The sequence below is a fragment of the Lonchura striata genome, chromosome 7 (genome assembly GCF_050655825.1).
Source record: "Lonchura striata isolate lonStrDom1 chromosome 7, ASM5065582v1, whole genome shotgun sequence".
NCBI lineage: Eukaryota > Metazoa > Chordata > Aves > Passeriformes > Estrildidae > Lonchura > Lonchura striata.
The window spans coordinates 9,964,854-9,990,056 of record NC_140709.1 but is presented as its reverse complement, the minus strand read 5'-3'; the positions used below and the strand labels follow the sequence as shown (position 1 = coordinate 9,990,056).

At 44.9% G+C, this 25,203-nt stretch overlaps 1 protein-coding gene across 14 annotated transcripts in view; it reads left to right on the top strand.

Annotated features, from left to right (window-relative positions):
• Positions 1-25,203, top strand: part of KALRN (kalirin RhoGEF kinase) — a 477,147-nt gene that overhangs the window by 381,309 nt on the left and 70,635 nt on the right. For all 14 annotated transcript variants that reach the window (XR_014956495.1, XM_085584162.1, XM_085584156.1 and 11 more), the window contains one exon: positions 209-455. Coding sequence is in view for 13 of the 14 variants with exons in the window: in XM_085584162.1 (XP_085440288.1) it covers positions 209-455 (247 nt within the window). In the remaining variant the exon portion in view is untranslated. The remainder of the gene's footprint in view (positions 1-208; positions 456-25,203) is intronic.

Here is a 25,203-nt window from a genome sequence, read left to right as displayed (position 1 = left end):
CAGCCCAGCAAAATCAATAAGAAGCAAAGGAAACCAGGGGCACAACGTGTTGAACTTTGACAAAACAAATTATTAACTTGGCTTCTAAGGAACACAAATCCTTTCTTTGCCAGTGTAAATATGATGCAGAGATGATTTGCTTTCATCCTACCCTCGCTAACATCTATTCCTTTTTTTTTTTTTTTTCCTCCCTGTTGAACCTGGGCAGTTGTCTGGAGGGTGTGAACTAACTGTGGTGCTCCAGGACTTTACAGCGGGCCACAGCAGCGAGCTGAGCATTCAGGTGGGGCAGACAGTGGAGCTGCTGGAGAGGCCCAGTGAGAGGCCAGGCTGGTGCTTGGTGAGGACCACGGAGAGGAGCCCACCTCAGGAGGGTCTGGTCCCCAGCAGCTCTCTCTGCATCTCCCATTCCCGCAGCAGCGTGGAGATGGATTGCTTCTTCCCTTCAGGAAAAGGTAGGCAACAGCCCAGCTGGCTGAAGATTGTTTTGGGTCTCCCCTTTTGTATCATGTAAGTGCAAAGCTGCTTGGGCTGCTCCTGCAGTCAGTGGGTAAAAGGCTGTCCAGTCCTTGGTGAGTTTTGTTCCCAGGTCCCTGTGAATGGGCACAGCACTAGCCTGACTCCATGTCCATGAATCAGTGTTTGTACATGTGCGTCTTATGCTATGTGGTAATCATTGTCTTGAGATTCTGGATAAATATAAGACTTTTAAACAACAGAGGGACTGTTTTCAGTGCCTAAAGGCCTAGAAAAAGGGAAAACCATGCTGTCTATATACTCAGGATGCCCCCAATTGTGGATATGTTATATTATGATTGCCAAAGTGCACACTAGCTCATGTTCTTTTAGTATATCCTCGTCTGTAAATGCAAAGAGGCCACCAGTGAGCACTTGTGAACTGGAGACGTTGTGTGTAATGGCACAGTGCAATGGGGAAAGAATCCTTTACAGTAAGTGTGGAACAAAACACATCTCTGGTATTACCCTGAGAGCTGGGGTTTCACTCACAACAAGTGGTGAATATTGTTTGTCTCTGTGGTGTCTGTGGCCTCTTTAGTTGATGTTCTGTTCTGAGCAATGTGTGTCCCACATACAGCATCCATTCAACCAGGCTTAGGAGATGCTCCAGACTGATAGACCAGGATTGCTTCAGCTAAGTGTGGCCAGAGCAGGTCTCCTTTTGGCTATGGCCCCACTTCTGGCCATGCACAACACAAGTAATGTCCAGGGAGGAAAGGTTCCTATCATCCCACTCCTGACTGGAAGCCAGCAACCTGAACTGTCTTTTTAAATTCTTTTTCCACTCAGCATTAAGAGAAATAGAATTTGATCCATTGTTTCTTGAGCAAGTTAGGCTCTGTGGTTTTGTTTGTTTGGAGAAAAAGCACTGAAACTGAGCTATAGTTTGTCCTCACTCCCTGCCTGCGCTCCCGCTGCAGAGGCTGGGAGTGGGACACATGCCCAGGACAGAGCAGTGCTGTGGGGCCAGAGTCTGCTATCAGAGCTTCCCTGCAAGAGGATCTGATCCAAACCCGGGGGACAAGAGCTCAGCTTCTCTCAGATTTGATCCCCTCAGCTGTCAGCTCTGTCTGCAGTGTGAGCTCCAAACTCCTCATGCACTTCTTAGACCCGCTGGCAGCTCTTCTGCTGCTCCATTCCCAGGGCCTTGCTGCTGCTGCTGCTGCCACGGGAGCCTGTCCTGGCCCTCAGCTGCGAAGTGCTTCAGTTGCTTACACAAAAATTATCTGTGACTTAACAGAAAGGTAAAGCTGAAAATCAGCCTGGTCTGTGTAAGAGCAGTCACTGGCTGGCATGGCTCACAGGAAGCTGGGGACGTGTCTGCTGTGTGCGTGGTCCAGCAGCTGGGCTTGTGTCTCTGCTCCAGGGCACTGTGAAACACCACTCAAACCACATCTGGGAGTGTCAGGTTGTAGAGCTTTTCCTTAAATGAAATAAAACTTCAACATTGCAAGAGTAGGCTGTGAAAATGAAAGCAGGAAATTCTGGGGTGGGGCAGGGGCTGAAGGCTGGCAGGGGACATGGAGACTCAGCTTTTGGCATGACTGTGTGAGCTTCAGGGCATAACTGTGCCCCAGGCAGGGAGGGATGGGTACAGTGCTGGGCTGTGGCTGGTGGACCCGTGCCCACTGATAGCTGGAAGCCACCAGGCTGTGTCAGCAGAGCAGCAAGGCTTTGCTGGCATGCTCTGCCTGCATCTGGGCAGGTTTTCTCACCTAACACACTGCCACTGCTCCCAGGCTGGAGCTGCCTCTTGGCCCAGCATCCCTAAGCAAGGGAGTCTGGGGCAGGCTGGCTCCAGCCGTGTGTTCATGGCCTTTATTTCCTTTATATCTCTTTCCCCCTTGGCCTCAATTTTCTTCCTGCACATACCAAAGCTGTATCAGGGAGCCTCAGAATTAATGGGATCTCCAGAAGTGCAGCTAGAAATAATAAAAATAACCACCCAGTCCACAATTTTGGCCAGTGTACAGCAAATAGGCTCTGTGTCTAATCAGTTCTCCCTCTATTAGGAAAACAGGAAATTGTTTAAACTGAAAGAACAGATGCTGGGAATGAAGAAAGGAGTAAGTTTAAAGGGGAAAATGCAGTAGCTGCTGAAAGAGCCTGCTGGTCTTATGAGGTTCTGGAAAGATTAGCATGACAAATGGTTTCTGACTATTCATAGTTGTGCCCTTCTCTACTTCCAGTAGAGCTTTGGCACTGGTTAGATGCAGAATCCCTTGGTCTAGGCGTCCACAAAATCTTACCTTTCTCTACAGCCCAGAACAAAGGCTAGCACATCTTATATCAACATTGATGATGCTCCTGGTCTGCTTCAAGTATGTAAACATACACAGTTGCAGAAAGCAGGTTAATAGCTGCATTTTGCTTACACTTACCAAGGCACATAATTCTTTGCTTTTACAAGCACAAGTAATTTCAATAAGAGAAAGCACCTGCACTCAAAAGTTAACATTTCTAACAATAGTATTTACCATGTATTTTAGAAATATACAGTTTTGCAAAGTATCAAAACATAGTTACATCTTCATAGACAGAAACGGCAAATTACTCTGTTTGGTCCTATTATAAGTAATGATGGAGGATAAATGTAAATCATGGCTCATAAAAGCTACCTATTGTCCTTAAAATGAAAAATTAACAAAAGTAATATGTCAGCCAACATCTGAATAGATGAAGGCTTGAATGATTTGGTGGGGTCACCAGAACATTTTGTAAAGCAAGTCCTCACAAAGCCTTTCTGAACAGTCCAACTGAAAGCCACTAGAAATGCAAAACCAAACTTCACAACTGAACATGTGCTCTGTCTGGCTCTCACTCTTTTACACCATTCCTTTGAAAATCGGTGGTGAATTAACATAAAATACTGCAAAAGGAAAGGCGTGGTGTGAATATAATGGAACACACCCAGAAGACAACATTTCCTACCTTTTGTAATGAAATATCTGTACAGATCTCTCTTGTTGATCATTAAGAATGCAGAGGCTTTAAGGACTGGTCTCCCAGCCTTCCGTCTGACTCCTGGCTGTGTTCCTTTGGAGGATACACATTTGATTTTTTCATAACCTGACTACAGCCCAGAGCACAAGTATCCTCCTGCCTGTCCTTCCTTTCTGATGATCTGACAGTGTTTGCAATTACCCTCTGAAAAAAGGCAAACAGGTTTCTGGGATCAACCTTTTGCAAGTGATATACAGATGACTGAGTAAAAGGAATTTGTCTGCAGTCTCTGTTACTGGGCTCCAGAATTTGTAGGATGGATTTTTTTCTGACTAGTATTCCTAGGAAGGAAAAAGAAAGATCTCTGGTACTAGAAATGAAGCTCTGTTTGTACTATCCCATATGAATATATGCAGGAAAGCTGTGCCTTTTATTTCTGTCTCTTTTATCCTATAACTGAGCTCTAAGGTATTAAGCTATAAATTTCAATTTGAGAGAGAAATGTACTTGGATAGAAAGCAATTTAATGACCTTCATTAAGCCCACTGAGCCAAGCATATTCCTGGTGGCAACCTGTTAACTTTGAGTGATTTCCAATTTGAATTTGGCCCATGAAAAAATAAGATGAAATCTTGGTCTTAAAAGTCATTATCTGATAACCCTTTACACAGGGCTTTTCTTGTAACATCAAGCACATGGGGTAACTCAAAGAAAAACAGAGGTTGGTTCTTGCAGTAATTTTAAGCAACCTCCATCACAAAAAGAAAAAGAGGACATTAAAAAAGAGATAGGGTTTCATGGCATTTGTTTTGGATTGATGATACATGAGAGGAGGGTCCTATTCAGGACCCCAAAGCAGATCCTGCCCACTGGATAATTTGTTTGGTGCATCTCTCTGGAGGAGAGGAGGAATACATATTTTTAAGAAGCTGTGCAAACATCTTGCTGTGCAGGCTAAAGTCCACTTAACAGCAAGGCTGTGGTGGCAGTGGTGGGTCCTTGTACCAGAGCAAACTGACAAAGAGTTGGATTTTTTCAGAGGAGGAGGAAACACAGATCTTGCAGGGTGTATGTTACCATCTTGCCTGTGTTTCCCATATGGATCACTTTGTCCAGGAGTCACTGGCAGAGCACCAGGCTTTGGGCAGGAGGGATGAGAGTTTTGGTGCTGTGCCAATCACAGCTCCCATATTTGGGGGTCACCCACAGCCTGAGAGAGCCTGGGGCTGAGAGGTCCCACGGCAGGCTGGGCTGGGACAGCAGGAAGCAGAATAAGGCTTTAACCAGGCTGGTGAGAAGAGTGGTATCAATAAAAAAGAGGTCACACTGAGACCTGCATTTTGGCAATTTCTCCACGTGGGAAAGAGCAGGTCATTTAATGCATTAGTGTGCAAAGCTGGTGACACTAATCCAGCTCTAGCTGTATTTGAAAGACTCTTTCCTCCAGTTCCTGATCTCAGAAGAATCATCTGTGTAGGGAAAAGCATAATTGTTTCTTCCCACATCTCTGTTTTTTAAGAACATCCTGGGTTTCAGTGCAGGAAAAGAGTTTAGGCTGCTTTTGTTATATCCTTGTTCCTGTTGAGCTTTAAATTGTGATCTGCATTGGCTCAAGCACTTTCTCAGTTGTGTTTTAAACAATCTCTGTTGCAAACATATTCCATGCTAATGACTCCTGATATCCCAGGGGAGCTGTGTGAGGACAATTTAGAAGTTTTAGTGTGCTGCATTATAACTTCATTTGTCCTTGTGGAGACTGAGAAATTGTTTCTGTTTTTGAAAGTCTTAATGAAGAGAAGTCAATTAAAACGTTTGTAAGGCTGTGAACTAAAGGAAACATTTCATTAGGTAACACAGTTGATTTAACTGGTACATAAGCTGGTCATGGGGTTCCTATTAAACAAACAATGTTCAGGCTCCCATTGTCAATATAAATATGCAATGGGAACCTGACTAATTTAAATTTAAAAAAACAAACCCTCACTTCTGTTCCTGATACTGATCCAACAAGGGTGTTCAGAATCAAAATTTTGTAGTATATGCTGTCTTTCAAGAGAGGTCACATGGACCCCTTCTGCTGGCATTAAGTGCCTCATGGCATCCTTGTTACAAGTTCAAGACATGGTTTACATAGAAAAATCACACCAGGAAATGCTCATTTTCACTCCTTTTCAGTTGCAGTCGAGATGCTGTAACAAGTTGGTCACGAGTGTGGTAGGACATGGCAGCTCTCTGGGCTGGCATCAGGGTCTGCCCCAGCCCAGCTCAGGGCTGCTGCTCTGCCTCAGTATCCAAGTGTGGCTCCATGCAGCTGTGAAAGGAGCAGGAAAATAAAGATGAAAGAATTCAAAAGCACTTTGCTATTTCAGTCACGTCATCCTTTCCCTCTGCTGGCTTTCCCTCCTCTCATCAAAGTCTGTCTGCCTTCACTTTGCTGGCCCTTCACAGCTCTCCCCATCATGTCTCTCCTTTCTACCTCAGTGGGCAGTGTCTGCCACAGTGCTGGAGGGCTGCTGATGCCTGGCTCCCCTCCCTGCTGCTGTACTTTGATCCCACACTTCTGTGCTTTCCCCTACCTCACAATCACCCTGCAGAAGAACCCAGGCACCCATTAAGTGTCCATCCTTGGAGTTATCCATGCTTATACCTTCTCCTGGGCACAGTTATCTTGAAAATAATAAAAACAATGCACAAATATGCAGCCAAATTTCAAATATCACCAAATATGGGTGATGAGATCTGATTTTCATTGTGTCTAAGGGGTAAGCCAAGCCAAGGCTGAGAGTATGAGCCATATCTGTGTATGGGTATTCATATCACTATGCCTGTAGCTCTACCAGGGGTTTTACCTGTCAGGTACATCAAGAAAACAGAACTAAACTGACAAATAATTTGGAAATATGTGTCCTCCCCTACAAGTCACAGACACAGCTCATGTGCAGGCTGTGGGAGCCATCCTTTCAAGGTGCAGACAGTGTGCAGGCTGTTCCATGGTTTGTGAATAGCCCTATTTCACTGAGGTGGTATTTCTGTTTCATTATTTTTTATTTTCAGTATGGCATCACCAGATAGTAACACCTACATTCAGTCATGGGGACATATCAAGTACCAGTAAAGTCATTTATATTTATTGCTTCAGCTTCTTTCAGCTTCAGTTATCTAGTCAAAACAAAAGGCCTCCAGTACTCTACCTTTATTTTTATGGAGAAGGACAATTTTAATGAATGCTTTGATAAAACAGGAAAGGCTATTTTGGGGGAAGTTGCTTTGCTTTTGTACAGTGGATTTTTATTATTTTAAACACAGGATTCTTTGTTTAAAAGAGAGAAGGCCTGCAAATTTTCTTGTTTACTTTGCCTTTGCTTCCCCTTCTGACAGGGGGTGGGTAAAATTTATCCACATAGTTGCTGTCAGCTTAACCCCAAATTTCACAGTACAGTGTCTCTGCTGTTTTTATCACTGAAAAAAAGAAAAATTGAGGGAATTTAAAATGCTGTGGACCACTGAGACTCCCCAAGAGTGCCAAAGGGTTCAGTACTTGGTCTGGCAAGGAAACTGGAGAGAAACTCAGTAGTGAAATCCCTCTCTGTGTCAGGCTCAGGGCTGCAGTTCCTTGCACAGCCCCTGAGGAAGACCAGAGTCATAAACTCTCCGTGCCCTCCTGGTTCTCCTGCCTGCCTTACCAGTCTCCTTTCCTGGGGCCAGCTCATGCTTTTCAGGGCCAGGCTAAGCCAACCAAGATAGATCCCTTTTGCTGTCCTGCAGAGAAGTGAGAATTCCCTCCCCAGCTGCAGCTCATGAAGGGGAGGTCCCAGCTGGCCCCTGGCTGCTCAGGTGATGGGTGAGTGGGTGGCCACAGCCCTCTCCTGGCCCCACAAGCCATCTGAGAGGACTTCAGCTGAGCATGCATGCTGACAAACAAGGCTGCATCAATCCTTTTTTTCCCAGCTTGTCTTCATGCTGGAAAAGGAAACGTTAATTTTTATTGCTCACATATTGATGTCCCAGCTGTTGGGAAACCACAAAGACCAAAGACTATTCTACTGAGTAAATATTAGACTTGTAATTAATTTAGATAGTTTTCTAGAGTAATGTGGGCTATGCAGGATCCCATTTGGCCTGGGGAAGACCAGAGGCATCTTCCTGACTCTAAACCAGTCCCCAGCCCTTCAGTGATCCCAGCATGTGGCTGTTCATGGAGCTCAGCCTTTCCTTGTTAGCAGCATCAGAGCAGAGAGAGGCCTTTGAAGCACCACAAATGGTGCTCACAGAGCTTGAGCAGTGCTTGTTGTACTGAGAAAGGACTCAGCTCTCCTGCTGTGGTACTCAGGGTCAGGGATCATCCAAAGTGCTCTCCACAGTTAGCCACGGGAGGCACCTGCTGAAAATGGTCTGAATATCCTTTTTATTAGCTGCAAAGGAACCACGTGGGTGCCTTCTGTTTCTTCTCCTTGTGGGAGCTGCAGTGCCTCAGTGCAGTGCAGAGACACCAGAGCAAGCCGGCAGTTCAGTTTGTACCACCAGGGTTTACACCAGCTCTGACCCAAAGCCAACAGCCAGAGCATCCCCACAGCTCTGCCCCCCCAGCGAAAAACAAGCACCTGGAAAAAGGGTATAAAAATAGCTCCTTGGGTAAAGTCTCTTTCCTCTGTATTCAGCTGTGTGTGTTAAAATACAGTGGTGTGGTGAGGAGGGGGTGGCTCTGCAGCACTTGGCCCATGGAGCTGACAGGAAGGTCATCCCCAAAGATCAGCGGGAGCATGTGCATGACTTGCATCTTGTGTTTCCTCTGAGCACAGGCTAAATTTAGCATTTTCACAGATGGACATTGAACCCTAATCCATCTAGGACTGTGGGGTGAAGAGTGGGATGGGAGTTGTTTGCCTGGGCTTTTTGCTCTGTAACCAGCTTCAGTACATCACCACTCATTGTTGTGTTCCTCAGAGTTTTCTGCTTTGCTCAATATTGTCTAACTCACTGGTCCTTTTCCCTGAAATTTTAAAAGTTTAAGCACAAAGGGAAAAGTAAACTGCTGGTTCTGGGTTCAGACCTGGCATCCCTACTAACTTAATGTCAAACTGTGAATGTACTTTTCAGCAGCACTATCACAAAGATTGAACCTATAACTACTGCTCCTTGCAAGAATTGCAGTAAGACAAATACTAATGACTGATGATTTTGGCATCCCCAAAATGTTGCCCCCCCCGACTCTGTCAGCTTCCAGACAGTTAAAGGGACTAATCCTAAATGTGGTATTTGTACCCTGCAAGGCCTGTATACTGCTGGGCTGATCCTTCTGTTGCTAATCTTAAACAACAATTTTATGAGCATGTTTTGAATTGAACTAGTTCTGCTAAAAATCCCATTTCCCTGACTGGTCTGAGCCAGAAATAGGCAAACCATGATGCAAAGCACATGTGTATTAAATAATGTATTTCCGGTAACAGAAATTATGTTTCTGTGTATCTGCTTCAGCACACTGCACATATTTGATCTATTGATCCTGACACAAGAAGCCTGATTTTCCTGTCATTTATGCAAGCATTTTGTCAGAGCACTTATTCCCAGTTACACATTTTGCAAAAGAGGCTGAAACAATGTCAAATTTGCTTAGTTCAGATTAATCCCAAATTTTAGAAAGTAGAGTTAATGCTATTGCAACTATGATGCTCTAAAAGTCTAGAACAGGAGGTCATTCACATAAATGCCAGTGTATCTTTTCCCATTCATATTAGCTGCTCTCATAAAGAATATTATTTCTTTATAAAAATGTTGTCTTTAACTCCAGAACTATATTTTTCTTTTCTTGCAGGCAGAGTCCATCTTTGACTGCATTTTCCTTAAATCTGTTTAAATAAGTCTCTCGCAATCTAGAACAGGAAAACCGATGTTAAACCATTTTTGTCCTTGGATGTCCTAAGCATTTATTAGAAGGTGCTATTTTACATTTGTATCATATATTCTTCATATGCATTGAATAGTCATTTATTCTGAAGAATTGTAATGCAGTTGAATAAGTTTGGTTTTTTTCTTCACAGAGTTTACAAAATACAAATTAAATTTTACACAGCATAGAGATAATTGCTTGCATATTGCAGGAAAGATTGGGATGGCCTCCAGCCTCGCTAAATGTGTGCCTTCCAAGAAAAACTGTAGTCATCCACTATCCAATACTTCACTGATAAAGCAGCCCTGACTTCTCCTTAGCAAGACAATTTGCAGCTCATGAGTGTTGGTGACTCCTGTTTTCAATGAAGAGAACCTAAGGTTCCATTTTTCTCACTGATAACATTATACTGCCTGATGCCAAATGTCAGGTTTTTTTTATTGGCCTTTGCTTTTGCAAGCCAAAAAGATTACAAGTCCAACAGTAGCACCCAGTGATCATATTTCAAGGGCATTTTTCTCTGTCCTAGACTAGGGAGGAACACCAAAATATTTGAACCCAAGATACATTTCTAAAAGGTATTTTTAGGTCTTTGTGCAGTTTCACTTTTACTTCTTCAAGACTACCCAGCTCTTTATTTTCTCTATAGATTTCATGTATCTTCTGGATTTTAAGTTAATAGCTGTATTTTGCCAAGAAACATACATCCAGTTTCTTTGGAAATCTGTGGGAACTGCATTTAGCTACCAGAGAAAAGATTCTGGCTTTAACAACCAAATAGCATTCTTCAGAAAAGCACCGAAGAACTTATTAACTCTGCAGGACTCCTACTCAGTGAAATAAGAACATTCTTCCTTTCACAGAGTCAAATTAGGTTTCATGCAGGGTGAAGGAATTGGGGTGCTCTTGGTACCAATTTGACCTGTGAAAAACCTTATTGAAAAAAGATCTGTGCATGGATGGCTGGTGAAGGTTGTTCAGGCTTTACCCCCATAACCCTCATTGCACATGTGTTCAGCCAGATCTGCTGTGGCTGTGCTGTGCACACACAGTGCTGCTCCACAGGACCTCTGCTGGGACACAGCCTTCACCTGGGAGCTCGACACGTTCTGGAGTGTTCAATCTGCTGCAGCCTTTCATTATTCCAAAGATGTGCCTTTCTGCACGTAAAAATGCAGAAATGCTCATTCCTCTCCCATCAGCTCCTGATTGCCATCATAAAACAGGCACAGCAGAGACAGCCTGAGCTCAGCAGCACTAGGGCTGGTGCTTCTCTCAGCTGAGCAGAAGATTGTCAGCCAGCTGGAAGTACCCATTTTGTCCCATACCAGGAGGCTGAACCTCCCTGAGCACGAGGAATGTGTTCTGTGCCTACCTGAGCAGCCAAGATCCAGCACAGCAGTGGGATCACCCAGACCAGAAGAGCACAGCAGCACAGGTGATGCAACAGCCACACACCCTGAGGCTTTTGCAGTGAAATCTGAGCAATGCTGACAGGAGAATGAAGGCAGATCAAGGAACCAATCTGGGCTAAAACTTAACTTTTTTTCCCCACTAGGTTAATTTTAACCTGGATCCACTTGTGGATCAGATTCACTGTGAGGCTGCACAAACATTTCTGTTGGCACAGGGGAAACAGCAGGAAGGAGCAGGCACCTGGGAGAGACAGAAAAGGCACCAAAAGGATTTGGCAGGACTATTGGCTCTCGACAACTCAAAGTGCTCATGGAACTACCATGTAATGTGGAACTGTTACATACCAAGAGATTGCCTGAACATAGGAATTAAAAAGTACTCCATGGCATCATGTACTTGTCCCTCTTGAAGAAAGACCTAGAGGGTTTTCTGTCCCTCTTGAAGAAATACCTAGAGGGTTTTCTGTCTTGTGGTGATTGGAAATTCCAGTGTGTAGAAATACAGCTTTTGGCAATGTTTGATGGTACCAAGCAGAAGGGTGATTTCCAGGGTTTTTGGTGCTAGAATGGTATTCACAGGAGCAGCATTTCAGTACAGAACATCAGCAGAAATCCTGTCTGTCAGAGAGCCAACATCCACAAAATATCCTAACTGCTGGTATATGGACACCAAAGAATGAAAGCAGGCAGAGGTGCTCCACACTGAAAAAGGAAGGGTTGTTTTCTAGCCAGTCATTCCACCAGCTGATAAAAATAGCTTTAAAACTACTTTTTTTTTCAATTCTCTGCACAGCAGGCTGCTTGTTATGTGTGCCCTTGTTATTTATACCCGCCATAAGTTTCAATAGCAGCTTTACAGATTCTTTTATGCTTGTCTTAGATCTGGTGTTGTAAATCAGAAAGCTTTGCCATCTTAAACATTGCCTGGTAAGAACTTCTCTGCAGTCTTTTTACCTTAGAATAAAAGGGAAGTGGAAAATACAGTTAATGCAGTAATTTGGCCCAAATAAATATAAGCTTTTACAATACTGACATTGAATTTTATTTTAATTTGAGTGCAATTCCTCCAGACTGGCCAAACAGAGAAAATTTTTCCCCCTAAGCAGCAGATAATGTGTGCCAGTTTTGAATTTTTTCTTTTAGCTTGTCTTAAACCCTGTTTGTGTTGGGTACTGGGTAGGAGAAAGGTGATGAACAGAACTCGCAATTTGCTGCAGAACATCCCAGGAAAATAGTCTGAATACTCTTCTATTAAACAAACAAACAAACCAAAACAGGTAACTACTTACTCTAAAGAAAGAGAAATAGCATTTAAAGGAAAATCAGCTGTGGCTTCTACCACCAAATAGAACAACCTCAGGCAAGTCGGGACAAGCAGGCTAGGAACATTTTTGTTGCACTGTTAGTATGTAGCTGCTAGAACAACTCACCTTTGTCATGCACCAGTGGGCGAGGCTCCTGTTTGTCTTGGGAAGCAGACTGTGATGGGCTGAGATAGGCTCCTGATTTCCCCTCCGAGGCCCAACACAGTAAGACAGGAGCCAAAACATGTCCGAAAGGCAGCGCTTTAATGCCTCTTGTCTTCTGTCGTTGGGCATTGCTGTAACTCCTAAAGATATGTCTCTGTTCTAATGGAGATAAGTGCTTCAGGAAACAAACACAAACCTGCTTTAAATTTTTATTTCACTCTTTTCTGCTGAAGGGTTGGGTTTTTTATTGTGACCAGCAGCTCGTTCAGGATGTGCCCACCATCCAGCACAGCTCCCCAGCAAACAATCGATACTGCACCGACACAACGTGGTTTGTGGTTTGGCTGACGGGGCCTCCCAGGTCAGACTGGTTTGTGGGGTGAGGCTCTTTGCTGCAGCCTCATCTGAGCATAACTCATCTGGTGGTACTGCTGGCAGGTCAGAGCAGTCCCCTCTGCTCACACAAGACCTTGCTGAAGAGGTAGAACCAGTCCAGGGGCAGGTGAGCCTACAGTGAGGTCTGGGAGGACGGTAACGGGGCTGTGCTTTACACCAGCTTGTAACTGTTTTCTTAAGCAACTCGCTGTAAGCAAATGGTTACTGCTTAGGAAGAAGCTGTATATATAGGAGAATTGGTCCTGTGCCAATTGGACAGTGTAGGAATCTGTTCTGAGATCTCTGAGAGGCAAAGTTAGGCTGGAGGTTGAAGGGGCAGATATGTTCTGCTCCAAAAGCAGGTGAAACCATCCCGTAGGGCTGTACCTACCTGAATATTTGGGGGGAAAATCTAAATTCCCTTGAAAACAGACTGAATCACATGAAAGCAAATAGGTGTATCTTATTCTGTCGTCTGCTCTACAGTCATCCACCTTTACTTGATGATCTCTATAAGATACTTTCAGGGATAAGTCTCCAAGCAACTTCTGTCCTTCTGTAGATCTTCCATCTTCACAGAATGCAGAGAAAGAGAAAAGATGGGTTGTAAATAAGGAAAGACAGGCCGGTGTCAGTGTGGGGCTAGTGATGTTTGGGAGAGGTGGGTGAGCAGTGTGTAAAGGTGAGGTCCATCACAGCCGAGCAGATGGGTCTGGCTGTGGCCTTTGGCTTTAGAGCGGAGTTGGTGTGCCAGGATGCTGGTAGGTCATGGCAACTCTTCTAAGCTGCCATAAATCCCCCTGTGCTGACATCCACAACAGAGAGATAAGGATGATATATCCTAACATTTGCTGAACATATGCCTACATTGCAGTTGAGCATGGAGGTTGTGCTAGACTGTCTATATTTCTTCTTAATTTGTTTGGTTTAGCTAGTTGAGAATGTTCTTTTTTGCCTACCACTGTGCTGAACTGAGGAGCCAAAAACCTCTCCTTGGAGCTGTGCTCTCTTGCACCAGGAGGGAATATGACTCCATTTATTTATTTATTTTAATTTATTTTATCTGTTTTAGTACCCAATAAACTTGTTGTTTTTTCCAACTGGCACAACAAGGCTCTGGCTATTTTTAAAGAATGTGGTTCATTTGATTTAATCTAATGAATGTTTAGTGCTGTTGAAAATAGCTGGAGTCAGAGCCAAGAATAATGTACTGAAATGTGCTGGTTGAGCAAGGACTGCTTGACTCTGCCAATCTGTTTCCCTGCAGCTGTTCAGATTTACCTGGTTTTGCAAGTAGCATTTGCAGGCAAGAAGTATTGATCAAGGTGCTTTTTAATACTGATTCCAAAGGCCAATAGCACCAGAGACATATTTTGTCACACTCATTTCAAGACACAGCTAACAACAACAGCTCTACTTGTTGTTCAGTGTAGGATGTCTAATCTCTGTTTCAGACTACTTTAAAGGGAATGTGAAATGCTGATATCCTTTTATTTCACATAGGAAAATTGAGGCATGAAATGGTAATTTTTTCCCCTAAGGTCACCCAGAAAGCAAGTGACAGAATGAGTAATGAAACCAGCATCTATTGGGCTCCTGAAGCTGCAGTGTAAATACTGATTTCTCCACGAACCGAAGCAGGACCATAATCCGAAAAAAAAGTTCTGCTAAGTTCTGGTGGTTTGCACTGGTTTTCAGAACATCCATGTTTACTGTCTTGCCTGTACCCTCTGAATTGTTCTGTAGATGTACCTAAATGTCCCTATTAACAAAACTTAAATTCCATGCATGTCTTTGCACTATCTGATTTTGACACTACAAGGCACACCAATATTTAATTTTTAATTATGTTTTATATTTAAATTATGTTTTTAAAATTGTATAAATCCATTTTCCTTTTGCCACGCACCAGTTATTTCTGTTAGATAGTTGGGGTTTGCTATCCCTCCCGAAGAAAGGGATAACTAAGACTTAAGCTTCATTGGATTAAAAAAATAAATCAACCATAGTACCTCTTATTCCATGATAGTGATGTCCATAGGGATGGATTTTCTGCAGAGATCACTTTATGCCCTAAAGCACAATGTAGGATTGGCTTGCATAAGTAATGAACAGATGCTTCTGACAGCTATTACATTGTTCATCACCCTATGCATGTGATGGGGGAAAGGAAACAGCACCTGTTACTATGGAGAAATATTGTCACTGCTGTTCTGTATTACAAACCTCCAGGGCAATCTGGGCCAGGAGTGTTTCACTGCATTTGTGTTGACCCAAAATGAAGCCATGCCAGTTTACATCCCCTTGTTATTTTGTCTTTTGTTTCCCTCAGATAAGTCCCTCAGTTCATAACATAAGAAAATAAAATAACTGCTGCAGGTGTGAGAGAGCACTTGAAGGCAGTGAAAAAAATTGTTTTCCATCTTTCATCCCAAATTTTTCTCAGGAAGGCTGGGTAAAACTATTAGAACTCTACAACAACAGTACTTTTTGCAGACCATCTCAGATTTCATATGAAAATAACTCATATACCTGGGGAATTTCTAAAGGAGTATTTAAGAGCAGACAGAAGTAATTTCCTTGTTATCCTGACATTAGATTGAGATGACTTCCTGATCATCATTGGCATTGGGCAGGGCAGCACACATGGCCCATGGTGCAGACACGCTGCTAATAGACTGCTTCAGATGCAGCCAGCCAGGGCCATAAAATTTTCCTGTTCACTCCACTGCAGGTAATGATTGGAGCATTTGGAGTGTGGTTCCAGGAGATGTTTCCTTAAAGAACTCCAGTGACTCAGTCTTCCAGTAAAGGGGGTTTATAGCAAGGAGGGAGGGTGCCTTTTTTCACAGGCATATAGTGATAAGACAAGGGGGAATGGTTTTTAAAGTAGAAAAGGAGAAATTTAAGTTAGATGTTGGGAAGAAATTCTTTGCTGTGATGGTGGTGAGACACTGGAACAGATTGCATTCATATTAGCTGGTCTCATAAAGAATATTGCCAGAAATAGGCAATGCCTGGAGAAATTGTGGCTGCCAAGTGTTCAAGGCCAGGTTGGATGGGACTTTGACCAGCCTGATCAAGTGTAAGGTGCCCCTCCCTATGGCAGCAGGGTTGAAATAAAATGACCTTTAAGGTCTCTTCCAACCCAAACCATTCTATGACCCTATTCTTTGACTCAGGCATAGCTTAGAGCAGGATCTTTTCCTTCTCAGGTGACATACTGATAATTCATTGACCACAGTCACACATAAATTCATCCTGCCCAATAATCTTCTAGTCCCAGATAAACAGCTCCATGTCCTTCACCTTGGGCAAGTGGGCCATACACATTTCCATCCTACACACAATCTCTGCAACACTTCTACATCCCAAAGGCTGAATTCCCTACTTGAAGCTAAACAATCAGTGCAGTTGGCAGCATAGCACCAATTTGCTGCTGTTGACAGATGTTTTTCCCAGCTAGGGCTGGAGCTGAACCAGACTGCCCACAGCATATCTCCTCCTCTTCTTTATAGGAGCTAATTGATTGGTGTGGTTATTAAGAATGTGGCTTTCAGCCTTATTTTGTGAAATATTTATTCTGTGTATCATTCATCAGTGAGTATGCATGGATGGATGTACATGTTTCTAAAGAGCAACTTTATAGACCTAATCTTCACAACACTGCTGGAACTGTAGGCTGGGGAGGGGCAGAACCTGCTTCCTCCCACAATAATTACTTCAATTCTGTTTTAATTAGGGAAGGAGGTTTTTAAAGACCTAAAATTGCACCTTAATTATGTTTTCAAGTTTGGCTGCAATTACAAGAGCTACAACCTTGCTTCCCAACCCTCCTCACAGTCTCAGACTCTGTGTCCATGTGCTGGTTTAGTGAAACCTCATTCCCTGGTAGGGTTATTGTGGTGCCACTGCTGGCACACTCTCTATGTTTTTCCACCACTCTGGCTCTCAGCTGATGGCTCTGATCAGCCCAGTTCCCCCCTGCCTCCCCAAGCTCTCCCCAGCATGCCAGGCTCACACAGCATCACAGAACATGCTGAGCTGAAAGAGACCCACAGGACTCCTCAGGGTGGCCAACTCTTCAGAAGTCATAGGAATTTAGAGGTGGCATGCTAGAGGTGAACAGCTTAGGCTGTTTCCTAGTTTCTTAAATGAGGAGTGTTAAAGGTTCTCATAAGATGATTTTTTAAAATAACCAAGAGCTGAGATCTGGCAAACCAGGCCCTGTGTATGGTCTGCTCCTGCCTCAGGTCCTGTATTGCAGGTCTGGGCAGATGCCACATGAGCAGTGAAATGCCAGTGAAGACTTTCCCCCTTTTCTGTTGGCACAAAGCAGGCTGAGATCAGGTGGGGCAGCCAGCCCATGGGGCAAGAGGTAGGCATGCTGTGCAAGGGTGGGTTAGAAAAGAGAGATGCAGTTCAAAGTAGAAAGCAGAGAAGTGAGGAGCTGCCTCACAGAAGAGCCCTGCTGCAAGTTTCCTGAATCACTCAGAGGAGCTGAGTTGAGCTGCTGCCTGGAGAGCCATGGCAGGAACTAACACAGAAAGAAGAGGTGCAGAAGGTGAGGGTGTCCCAGCTGGTTCCCAGCCCACCTTTTCCTTCTCTGGCTGCAGCTGTGGTTTCTGCTTGGTGTGTGACATATTATCTCCCTACTGCAGGCACAAGGGCCCTGAGTGCACCCTCGAGACATTCCCTTGCAGCTCCCAGATAGGCAAAGACCCAAGTCAAAGAAAGACACAACACACAGCAAATGGGAAACAGTCACAGAGCCCTTTGTTCTCATGTACCGAAAACACCTTGGTGCTCAAGGGCATTGGCAGGAAAATGTGTGTGCTTCAGGCGTTTTACAAGGTTGTCAGTCCTTCCATGGAGGCTGTAGTCAAAGAACAGTTCCTGCAGAACAGCCAGAAGTGAAGCAGGAAGGTTTCGTATTTGCCAGTGTGGTGGAGGGAGTTTCTCAGTTTCTCCTCTGTCCCTCTCCTGGCACCAGGTACTGGGATCTTTCTGCCAGGAATCCCTCAGGGTCTGCACGATCCCACCCAATGGTTACACGGAATCGCCCAGTCCAGGCCTGCCCCTGGACAAGAGCACCCTGAGGTGGGTTTGTGAGCATCTGTCCTGGCCCCAGCCCTCCCTTCCAGTCCAGAAATGGCCTTTGCCCCTCTGGGAGTGGCACTTACCCCAAAGCCATTGCCAAAACACTAGTCCCGCTCAGCAGCCTGTGGCACCAGTAGAGCTGTGCCCGCTCGGGCTGAAGCCCTGGCACACAGTGGCACAAAGCATGGCACATCTCCCCTCTGCTCTTCCCTCTCAATACCTATGTCTGCCTGGGAGAAGTAGCTTCTTGTGTGTGTTCAGCTTTTGATGCAAGAGTGCAAAACTATGATGCTGTTGCTCTGGAATCCTGCCCGACCTCTCCTACCAGCTGCCTCCAGCAAGGTTCGGGATGTTTGTGGCACCTCCAGTTTTCTATGCTTTAGGTGGGAAATCCTAAGACAACAGACGGGCACCTGCCAAAGCAAGCTGTGGCTCTGGATCTCGAGTGTCTCGGTCCGTGTGTCAGAAGGGTAGGCATTGCCTCTGCAGTGCTTCAGGCAGGTCTGCTGCTGCAGGAAGCAGGCAGAACCCTTGGGATCACCGCCGGCTGGGGCAGCATTTTCAGCCGGTTGTGAAGAGTTTTAGCTGCCAGATGCTTAAGTTAAGGAATGGCACTGGGGGCAGGGAGGAAAGCCAAGAACATTGTGGAGTTTAAAAAAAAAACCCACGGCAATACAAGTTTTGCCTTTTAAAGGCTTTGGTGCACCCCCCCCCCCCCACCCCCCCCCCAATCCCCAACGTATCAGAGCTTTAGCAAACTTCCTCCCAGGCAGTTTTTATTTCTCGCTCCCGATCTCGGATACCGCCTGCCCGGGCGCAGATACCGCAGTTCTGCATTTCTTCCTCCCGAAAACTCGTTTTTTCTCCCTTGCAGGCGGCGGCGGAGCGCGGTCCGGCCGCAGTGCCCCGCCCCGGCCGGGCCGGCCGCGCTCCGCCCCGCTGCCGGCGCCGCCCCCGGCGGAGCGCGCCCGGCCCGGGCACAGCGGCTGCCGGCGCCGCGGCCGCCAGCGGCTCTGCCGCGCTGCCCGCCCGCCTGCAGGCAGCTTTTTCTTTCTTTCTTCCTTCTTCTTTTGCTTTAAGGCCTTTTTTGTTATTATTATTATTATTTCATCCGTTGTTTCTCGCAAGCGGGCCGGTGGCTCCTTGCCATGAGCAGCCCGAAGGCAGCATGAAAGCGGGCAGGCGCGGCTATCCCGCCCGCTCCGGTGTAGGATGGCTCCTGGCGAAGTGCTGCTGCTGCTGCTCCGGCTCCTGCACAGGTCGGTGGCGCCCGGGGCTGCTGGGGGGTCGGGGGCTCAGCGGTGCCCGCGCGAGGGACAGCGGGGACAGCGATGTGCCTGGCCTCGGGGACAGCGGGGACAGCGAGGGACAGCGGTGAGCCTGGCCTGGGGAACAGCCCGGGACAGCGGGGACAGGGAGGGACAGCGGTGAGCCCGGCCTGGGGGACAGCCCGGGACAGCGGTGTCCCCAGCCCGGGACAGCGGTGTCCCCAGCCCGGGACAGGGAGGGACAGCGGTGTCCCCAGCCCCGGGACAGCGGTGTCCCCAGCCCGGGACAGCGAGGGTGAGCCGGTAACGGCACCGCGAGCGAGAGGGCAGGAGTTGGCACAGTTTTACAATTATAGTTTTGCGTTTTAGCATTGCTCGTAAAAAACACGCCGGGAGTGTAGGGTCAATAGGGCGGGGAGAAATATTCGCTTAAATGATTTGTTTTTTTCGCCCCTTCCTTTCTAGTCTTTCTTGGGCTCGAGTACGAGCAAAATGCTTTGAGAACATCTGTTTCTCACAGTTCACAAATCTCTGAATGGTGATGGGGGAAGGTCTGGGGAAGCTGGCTGAGCTGAAATGCTGAGAGAGATGTGGGAAAGCCAGGGCAGCTGGAGTGCCTTGTAAAAATAAAATCAAAATCTGACTTTTATGTGGAACAGCACAGATGCATTGACTGAAGGTTTCTCAGCCTGCAGTCTTTATGCTGTGATATTGCTCTTGGACTTGTTCTGGATGATGTGAGGTTTTTCAAAGATCTGTTTGCGGTATCTCGATGTTTCCTTTTCTCTGAATGGCCAAGGAAAATGCCTTTAACAAAACTTGGCTTTTGTTTTGTCCATTTTTTTTTTTTTTTAATAACTAAAGCTTTTGCATGCAGTCTTTTGGTAACTCTGGGACCCAAATAAAGAGCAGCTAAAGATGACATTGAGGATGGGTGGGCCTGCTCGTTTCTTGAGATATACATTTGCAGTGCAGGAGCTCTCTTTCCCCATTACCGAATTAGTCACACTTATGTGGTGACAGCAGCAAACTAGTTGGTGATGGAGTTTGCCACTACTTCCTAAGAAGTGATCTTTTTTAGCCTGGGGAGAACTCACGACTCACGACATCATGCCAAGGAAATGATTCTTGAGGTCAATGCACAACACCCGCTGTTTTGCAGCCTTTAAGAAGGAACATGCAATCTGGTTGTAGGGGTAGGGCTGCCTGCAGAAAGGTTGTGGTACTAAACCACTGTGAAAGCCAAGTCTCTTGGACAGCCCGTGCTTTAATGTGTTGGCCCATGTAGCAGGCTGGAGCAGTATTCAAGCTCTCTGACAGAGCTCTGGTCTTGAAAATGTTGATTCTGACGGATTAAAATCTCCCTGCTGCCTGTCTTGCCTACAGAGGTCTCTGGAAGGGGGAAGGCAAAACAGCTGGCTCTTCTCTCTCCAGTTGAAATGTTAACTGTATTTGCAGTTCTGGTTTACTGGGTTGGTAACAGAAGGTGTTTTGTGATACAGATTGATTTACTTCTTTCTTATCCTTGGTTGTATACTTCAGGCAAAAAGTTCTAAAAGGCTGTCTGTCATGCTGTGTTTATTATAGAAAACCAGAGATGGTGGCAATACTCAGTGAACTTAAGCAGGTACCCAACCTGACATTTGACAAGGGATTCAGGTGCCCCAGATTACAGCATCAGTGTGCCCTTGTTGGCAGCTTCTCCCGTTAAGCTTGGTGATGTTTTAATGTTGCAGCCAGAGCTTTGAAGCTCTAACTTCATGTATTCTATGTTAATCAGCAATCATCTGGGAGGGCCTCTCACTGATCTCAGTCTTGCAGTGCAAATAGGTGAATGTAGTTTGTATTTAAGACGGGTGTGAAGCATCTCAGAGCTATTCTCAGTGCTGCCCCATAGGTGACCTTACCTTTTCCTTTGCAAATTCGACTCTGCTTTTTCCTGGTGCCAGTGCCTAATGTATCTTGATCTTTTGCAACAGCTCAGTAGGTTTTGTTGTGTGAATAAGAACTGACCGATGAGAGAAAAAGGGAAAATGAGCCTGCATTCCGTGTCAGACACAGGTTTTGTGCTCAAATAGTTGGTATGAGCTGCACTATTGCTTTCCATGGAGCTTGGAAGTGATGTGGAATGCTTGATCTCCTAAATAGCAGCAGTAATGCAGAGCTGAAAAAAACCCAAACCCAAGGTCCCTTGTGTATGGTGAAATACGTAGGTTTTGTGTAACTGGGCATTTCTCTGAAGGATTTTGACAGATGACTCAAACTCCTTTGCATTAGTATTCCACTGTCTATTGCAGCAGTAGCGATCTTGATGCTGTTTTTTGCTTGCTTCTCTTGGTGAGTTTCTGATCTTTGGCTTTGCCCATGTACAGAGCTGTTGGGATCCATCCAGAGAAAGCAACTGACAATACCATTTGCAATTTTGCTCTTACCCCGATAGTTGCCTGCAGGAACTAAATAAGGACTACTTCTCTGTTCTGCAGTATAGAGAGATATGAATCCTAATATAGGAGTGCCTCAGAGCAAGAGTTTGTCACTTGCTTTCAGCCATAAAAAGGGGTAATCGAGGAGCAGCACATTGGCATAGCCTTTAGGACAGTGGCCTTACTAAGCCAAGAGTGTGCAAATGAGGCTTTTTGCTGTATCTCCTACAGAAGTGCAAAGTGACCTAGTGTAACAGAATGCTTCTTAATGCTGCAAAACTGTCCCTGGTAAGAGGGTTCAAATTCTGATGGTCTTCTCATAGCTAGAAAGTCATTGAACTCTCCTTAGAAATCAGCTTGGTATTTGCAATTGAATATACCTTTTTTTTTTTTTTAACATGAAGTCTGTCTTTTCAATTATCTGTGTGGTTCAGATTAGAAATTATTTTAAAAGGAGAAAGAGGGAAAATAAAGAGACGGAAGGGATTCCCACTTTGTGAAAGGTCTTTTCTAAAGCAAATGGTCAGCAGCATGCCTTGCATGTGGGAAGATCAAAACTTTGCTGCCTTTCAGCACAGAGCCAAGTCCAGCATGTGAGTGCCATTGCTCTGCACTACCCTCTGCACAGGGCTCTGCAGCTGATCAGTGAGTGGGAACATGGACATTGGGTGAGACTAAATTCCAGGCTCTGATGCACAGGGAGCTGTAAAGACTACCAGTGTCTCAGATTTAACCTGGAAATTAAATTCTGTGTGCTGCCTTAAACCCAGAGCCTTATTTAGAGGACATTTTTTGCAGTAGTTCAACTCCTTCAATTCTAGCCCAAACTCTAGGGTATGCTGGCATCTCACTGCCCTAAGGGACACCGGGGAGGGTGGAGAGCACAAACAAGGTGTAGGAAATACTTTTCTTTGAGCACAAGGAGACAGATGTTCCCATTTGCTGGACTTGAGCTGTCTGTGGGTGTACCAGGTACAGACAAACAAAACAGTCAGTGGTTAAAAGTAATCAATTGCCAAAATAACTTTAGAGTTCAAATGAGTAATATTATGCTATAGTGTGACTTCTGGTAAGGAAATAGTATGCTTTCTACTTGAGGGTAGCCAGAAACCAGGAGGATGGATTTAAATGGATGCACTGTGTTGGCTTTGATAAAGAGCACATCCTCTGCCTTCTCGAGCAGCTGCTTTTCTCAGTAGGCTGCTGGCTGTATGCAAACTTCTGATTTCAGAACAAAATAAACTTCACCTGAATGTCAAACTTTAAGTCTTGGTGTGTTAAAGTTGAAAGGTTGAGTGGATTTCTATTTGTGCTAAGCTCCTGCTAAAGCTCTTACTTTAAGTTTTCTGTCCCTCCAGCTTGTCCTATCTCCTATACTTTCAGTCTTCTTTCTGCAATTTTCTGGTTTACTGTCTTCTTTTTCTCTCTTTCCTTCCTTCCTTTTCTTCTTCTTGCCTAAATCTTTGATTTGTTACTGGATCTTTGCTGTAAGATGAACAAAGAAAACTTGTCTTGACAGAGTGGAGATGACTTCTGTGCAGTGAAGGGGGCTCAGCCAGCCCCCTCTACATCTTTCCTATCTGGGCAGAAACAGAGCCTTAACTGGAAGTTAAGAAAACCAGCATCATCACAAGGGCTGTCAACAGCACATTAATAAAAGTTATTTCTTCATTAGGTAAAAAGTGAGATCTGATGGTGCTTTTTATAGAAGGTGCTGACACTGTTACAGGGAGCTGCAGAGCTTTGCTAAGGGAACTGGTACCTTTGTGCTGAGTGGTAGCAAGAGAGTGATCTGCAGTAATATATTCAAGCCCATAACATTTCCTAATTTGAACATATTTTATTTAGTGCTTCAGGCTGAGCCCTGGTTGCACTGTGTAAAGCATAATGGAATGCATGGCCAAAGCAGCTCTGTCAAAATTGAGGCAGAGGAGGAAACAATAGTAAAATAAAGGGTGTCAACCAAAGCTTGCTTGGCTTCCTGGTCGTTCTTGAATGAGAAATATGAGGAAACTCTTAGGTTTCCCAAATAAACTCCTTGGGTGATGTCCATCTGTTGCTCATTAGTTGTATCTCAGCAAAGTTAGGAGGATCAAGTGTTCTGGTCCTCTGTAGGCAGTTTCCCTCCCTCTCATGCCAGAGTTGAGCTCTGCTCTTTGTCCTGGCAAATTCATGAGCAAATGGCTGTGGAGAGGTTTGCAAGACTTGTTGTTATTTCCTTCCAGTTCCCTTAAGAGAAAACTGGTTCGCCCATGACAGGAGCATCTCTTTCAAGTCCTGTGTTTTGCCACCTCTGCAGGCTGAGTCAGGAGTCAGAATAGGTCACAGCAGAGAGGTATTGGAAGGGACAAAAGAGTTGATGAAAATGCTGCTCAGTTGAGCAAGCAGGATTAGCGTGACAAGGTGAATACTGGTAGCAAAAAAAAATCACTCTTTTTGTTGATGTGAAACTGCTTTCTCACACCTGCTCTACACCTTCCTGTCGCACAGTCCTCAGTTAAGCATGTCCCAAAAGCATGACTGACAGTCCCCATGCCAGTCTTTTGCAGTAAATATTCTGAAGCTCACTATTGTGAACATCTTAGCATTTGTGTGGCAATGACACATAGGAGGAGTCCAGGAGAAGTCCTGGGGCTGCTGAGTAACCTGAGTATGGACAGTCAAAGGAGAAGCATGGCCACTGCTCTGCTGGCAGGCTGGGGAGCAGTGAGCTCCTTGTAGGATTACTTAGTGTTGTTAAATCTTACCTGTTTGCAAGAGGGCTTCCTGAGGGTAGGAACCTTGTTCACAGATACAGCAGGTCACGTTTTCAGTGGGTCTGTGTTACTGTCAAAAATAAATTGTCCAAGAGCACAGAATGTTTGAGCTTTTCAGAAGTGCTGGTTGCTGCACGTGACTTTGTGCTCACTGCTCTCATCTGCCACCAGCCACTTTCTGTAAATCAAATGTTTATCACGTCAGTGCCAATGTTGGGATGCTTTAGCAACTTTCTCTCAGTTTCCAAGATCCAAGCAAGAACAGTGTTATTATTTTCTCTCTTGAAAACATGCACTGCTAGGCAGCTCTAACTCTCCTGATACAAGCTGGCTCAACCTCTGGCTTCGTGTCTCCCTGTTTTGACTAATCTTGCAGCCTTTTGACATGTGGTTATGTACAAGATGCAACAGAAGTGATAAAGAAAATAAACTTTCAGATATTAATTCATATATGAAAAAGTGGTAGCAAGAGCTTCTGCAAACATCAGCTTTCAGTTACTGATCTGGGCATGAATACATGGTGGGGATGCTTATTATTCAGATTGTTGTGTTGTTTTCAACTTTTATAAATTTGTCCAGCTTTAAAGAAACATAGGATTTGCTTTTAAGCAGGCAAAGCTCCAAAACTTCCCATTTACTCCAAGGAGCATATAGGAACCCACAAGGTTTTATTCATCTTGTCAAAAACCTGAAAGGAGACTTTATTCTTAGGAAAAGAGAACAGATAATTGTGAAAAATATAGCTTGGGTAACTCTCCCTGCTCAGTGTGAAGAGGTGGGGTAATTAAACATGCTGTTTTTCTATAAAATAAGTGCCAGATAGATGTATTGTTCAGGAATTCAATGCACGGATGCTGAAATAAAATCTCTCCATTTTGAAGTGAAACAAAAAGTGCAGTTATTTCACATGACCCCAGAAGGATTTTGTTTGGGTTTTTTCCCAAACTGTTATGTTTGAGCACACACCTTGTTAAAACTTGTGTGTGTGTTAGGAAAACTAATCTATCATTTCAAACATAATCCCCACCAAACTTCCAAAGTTTTCAGT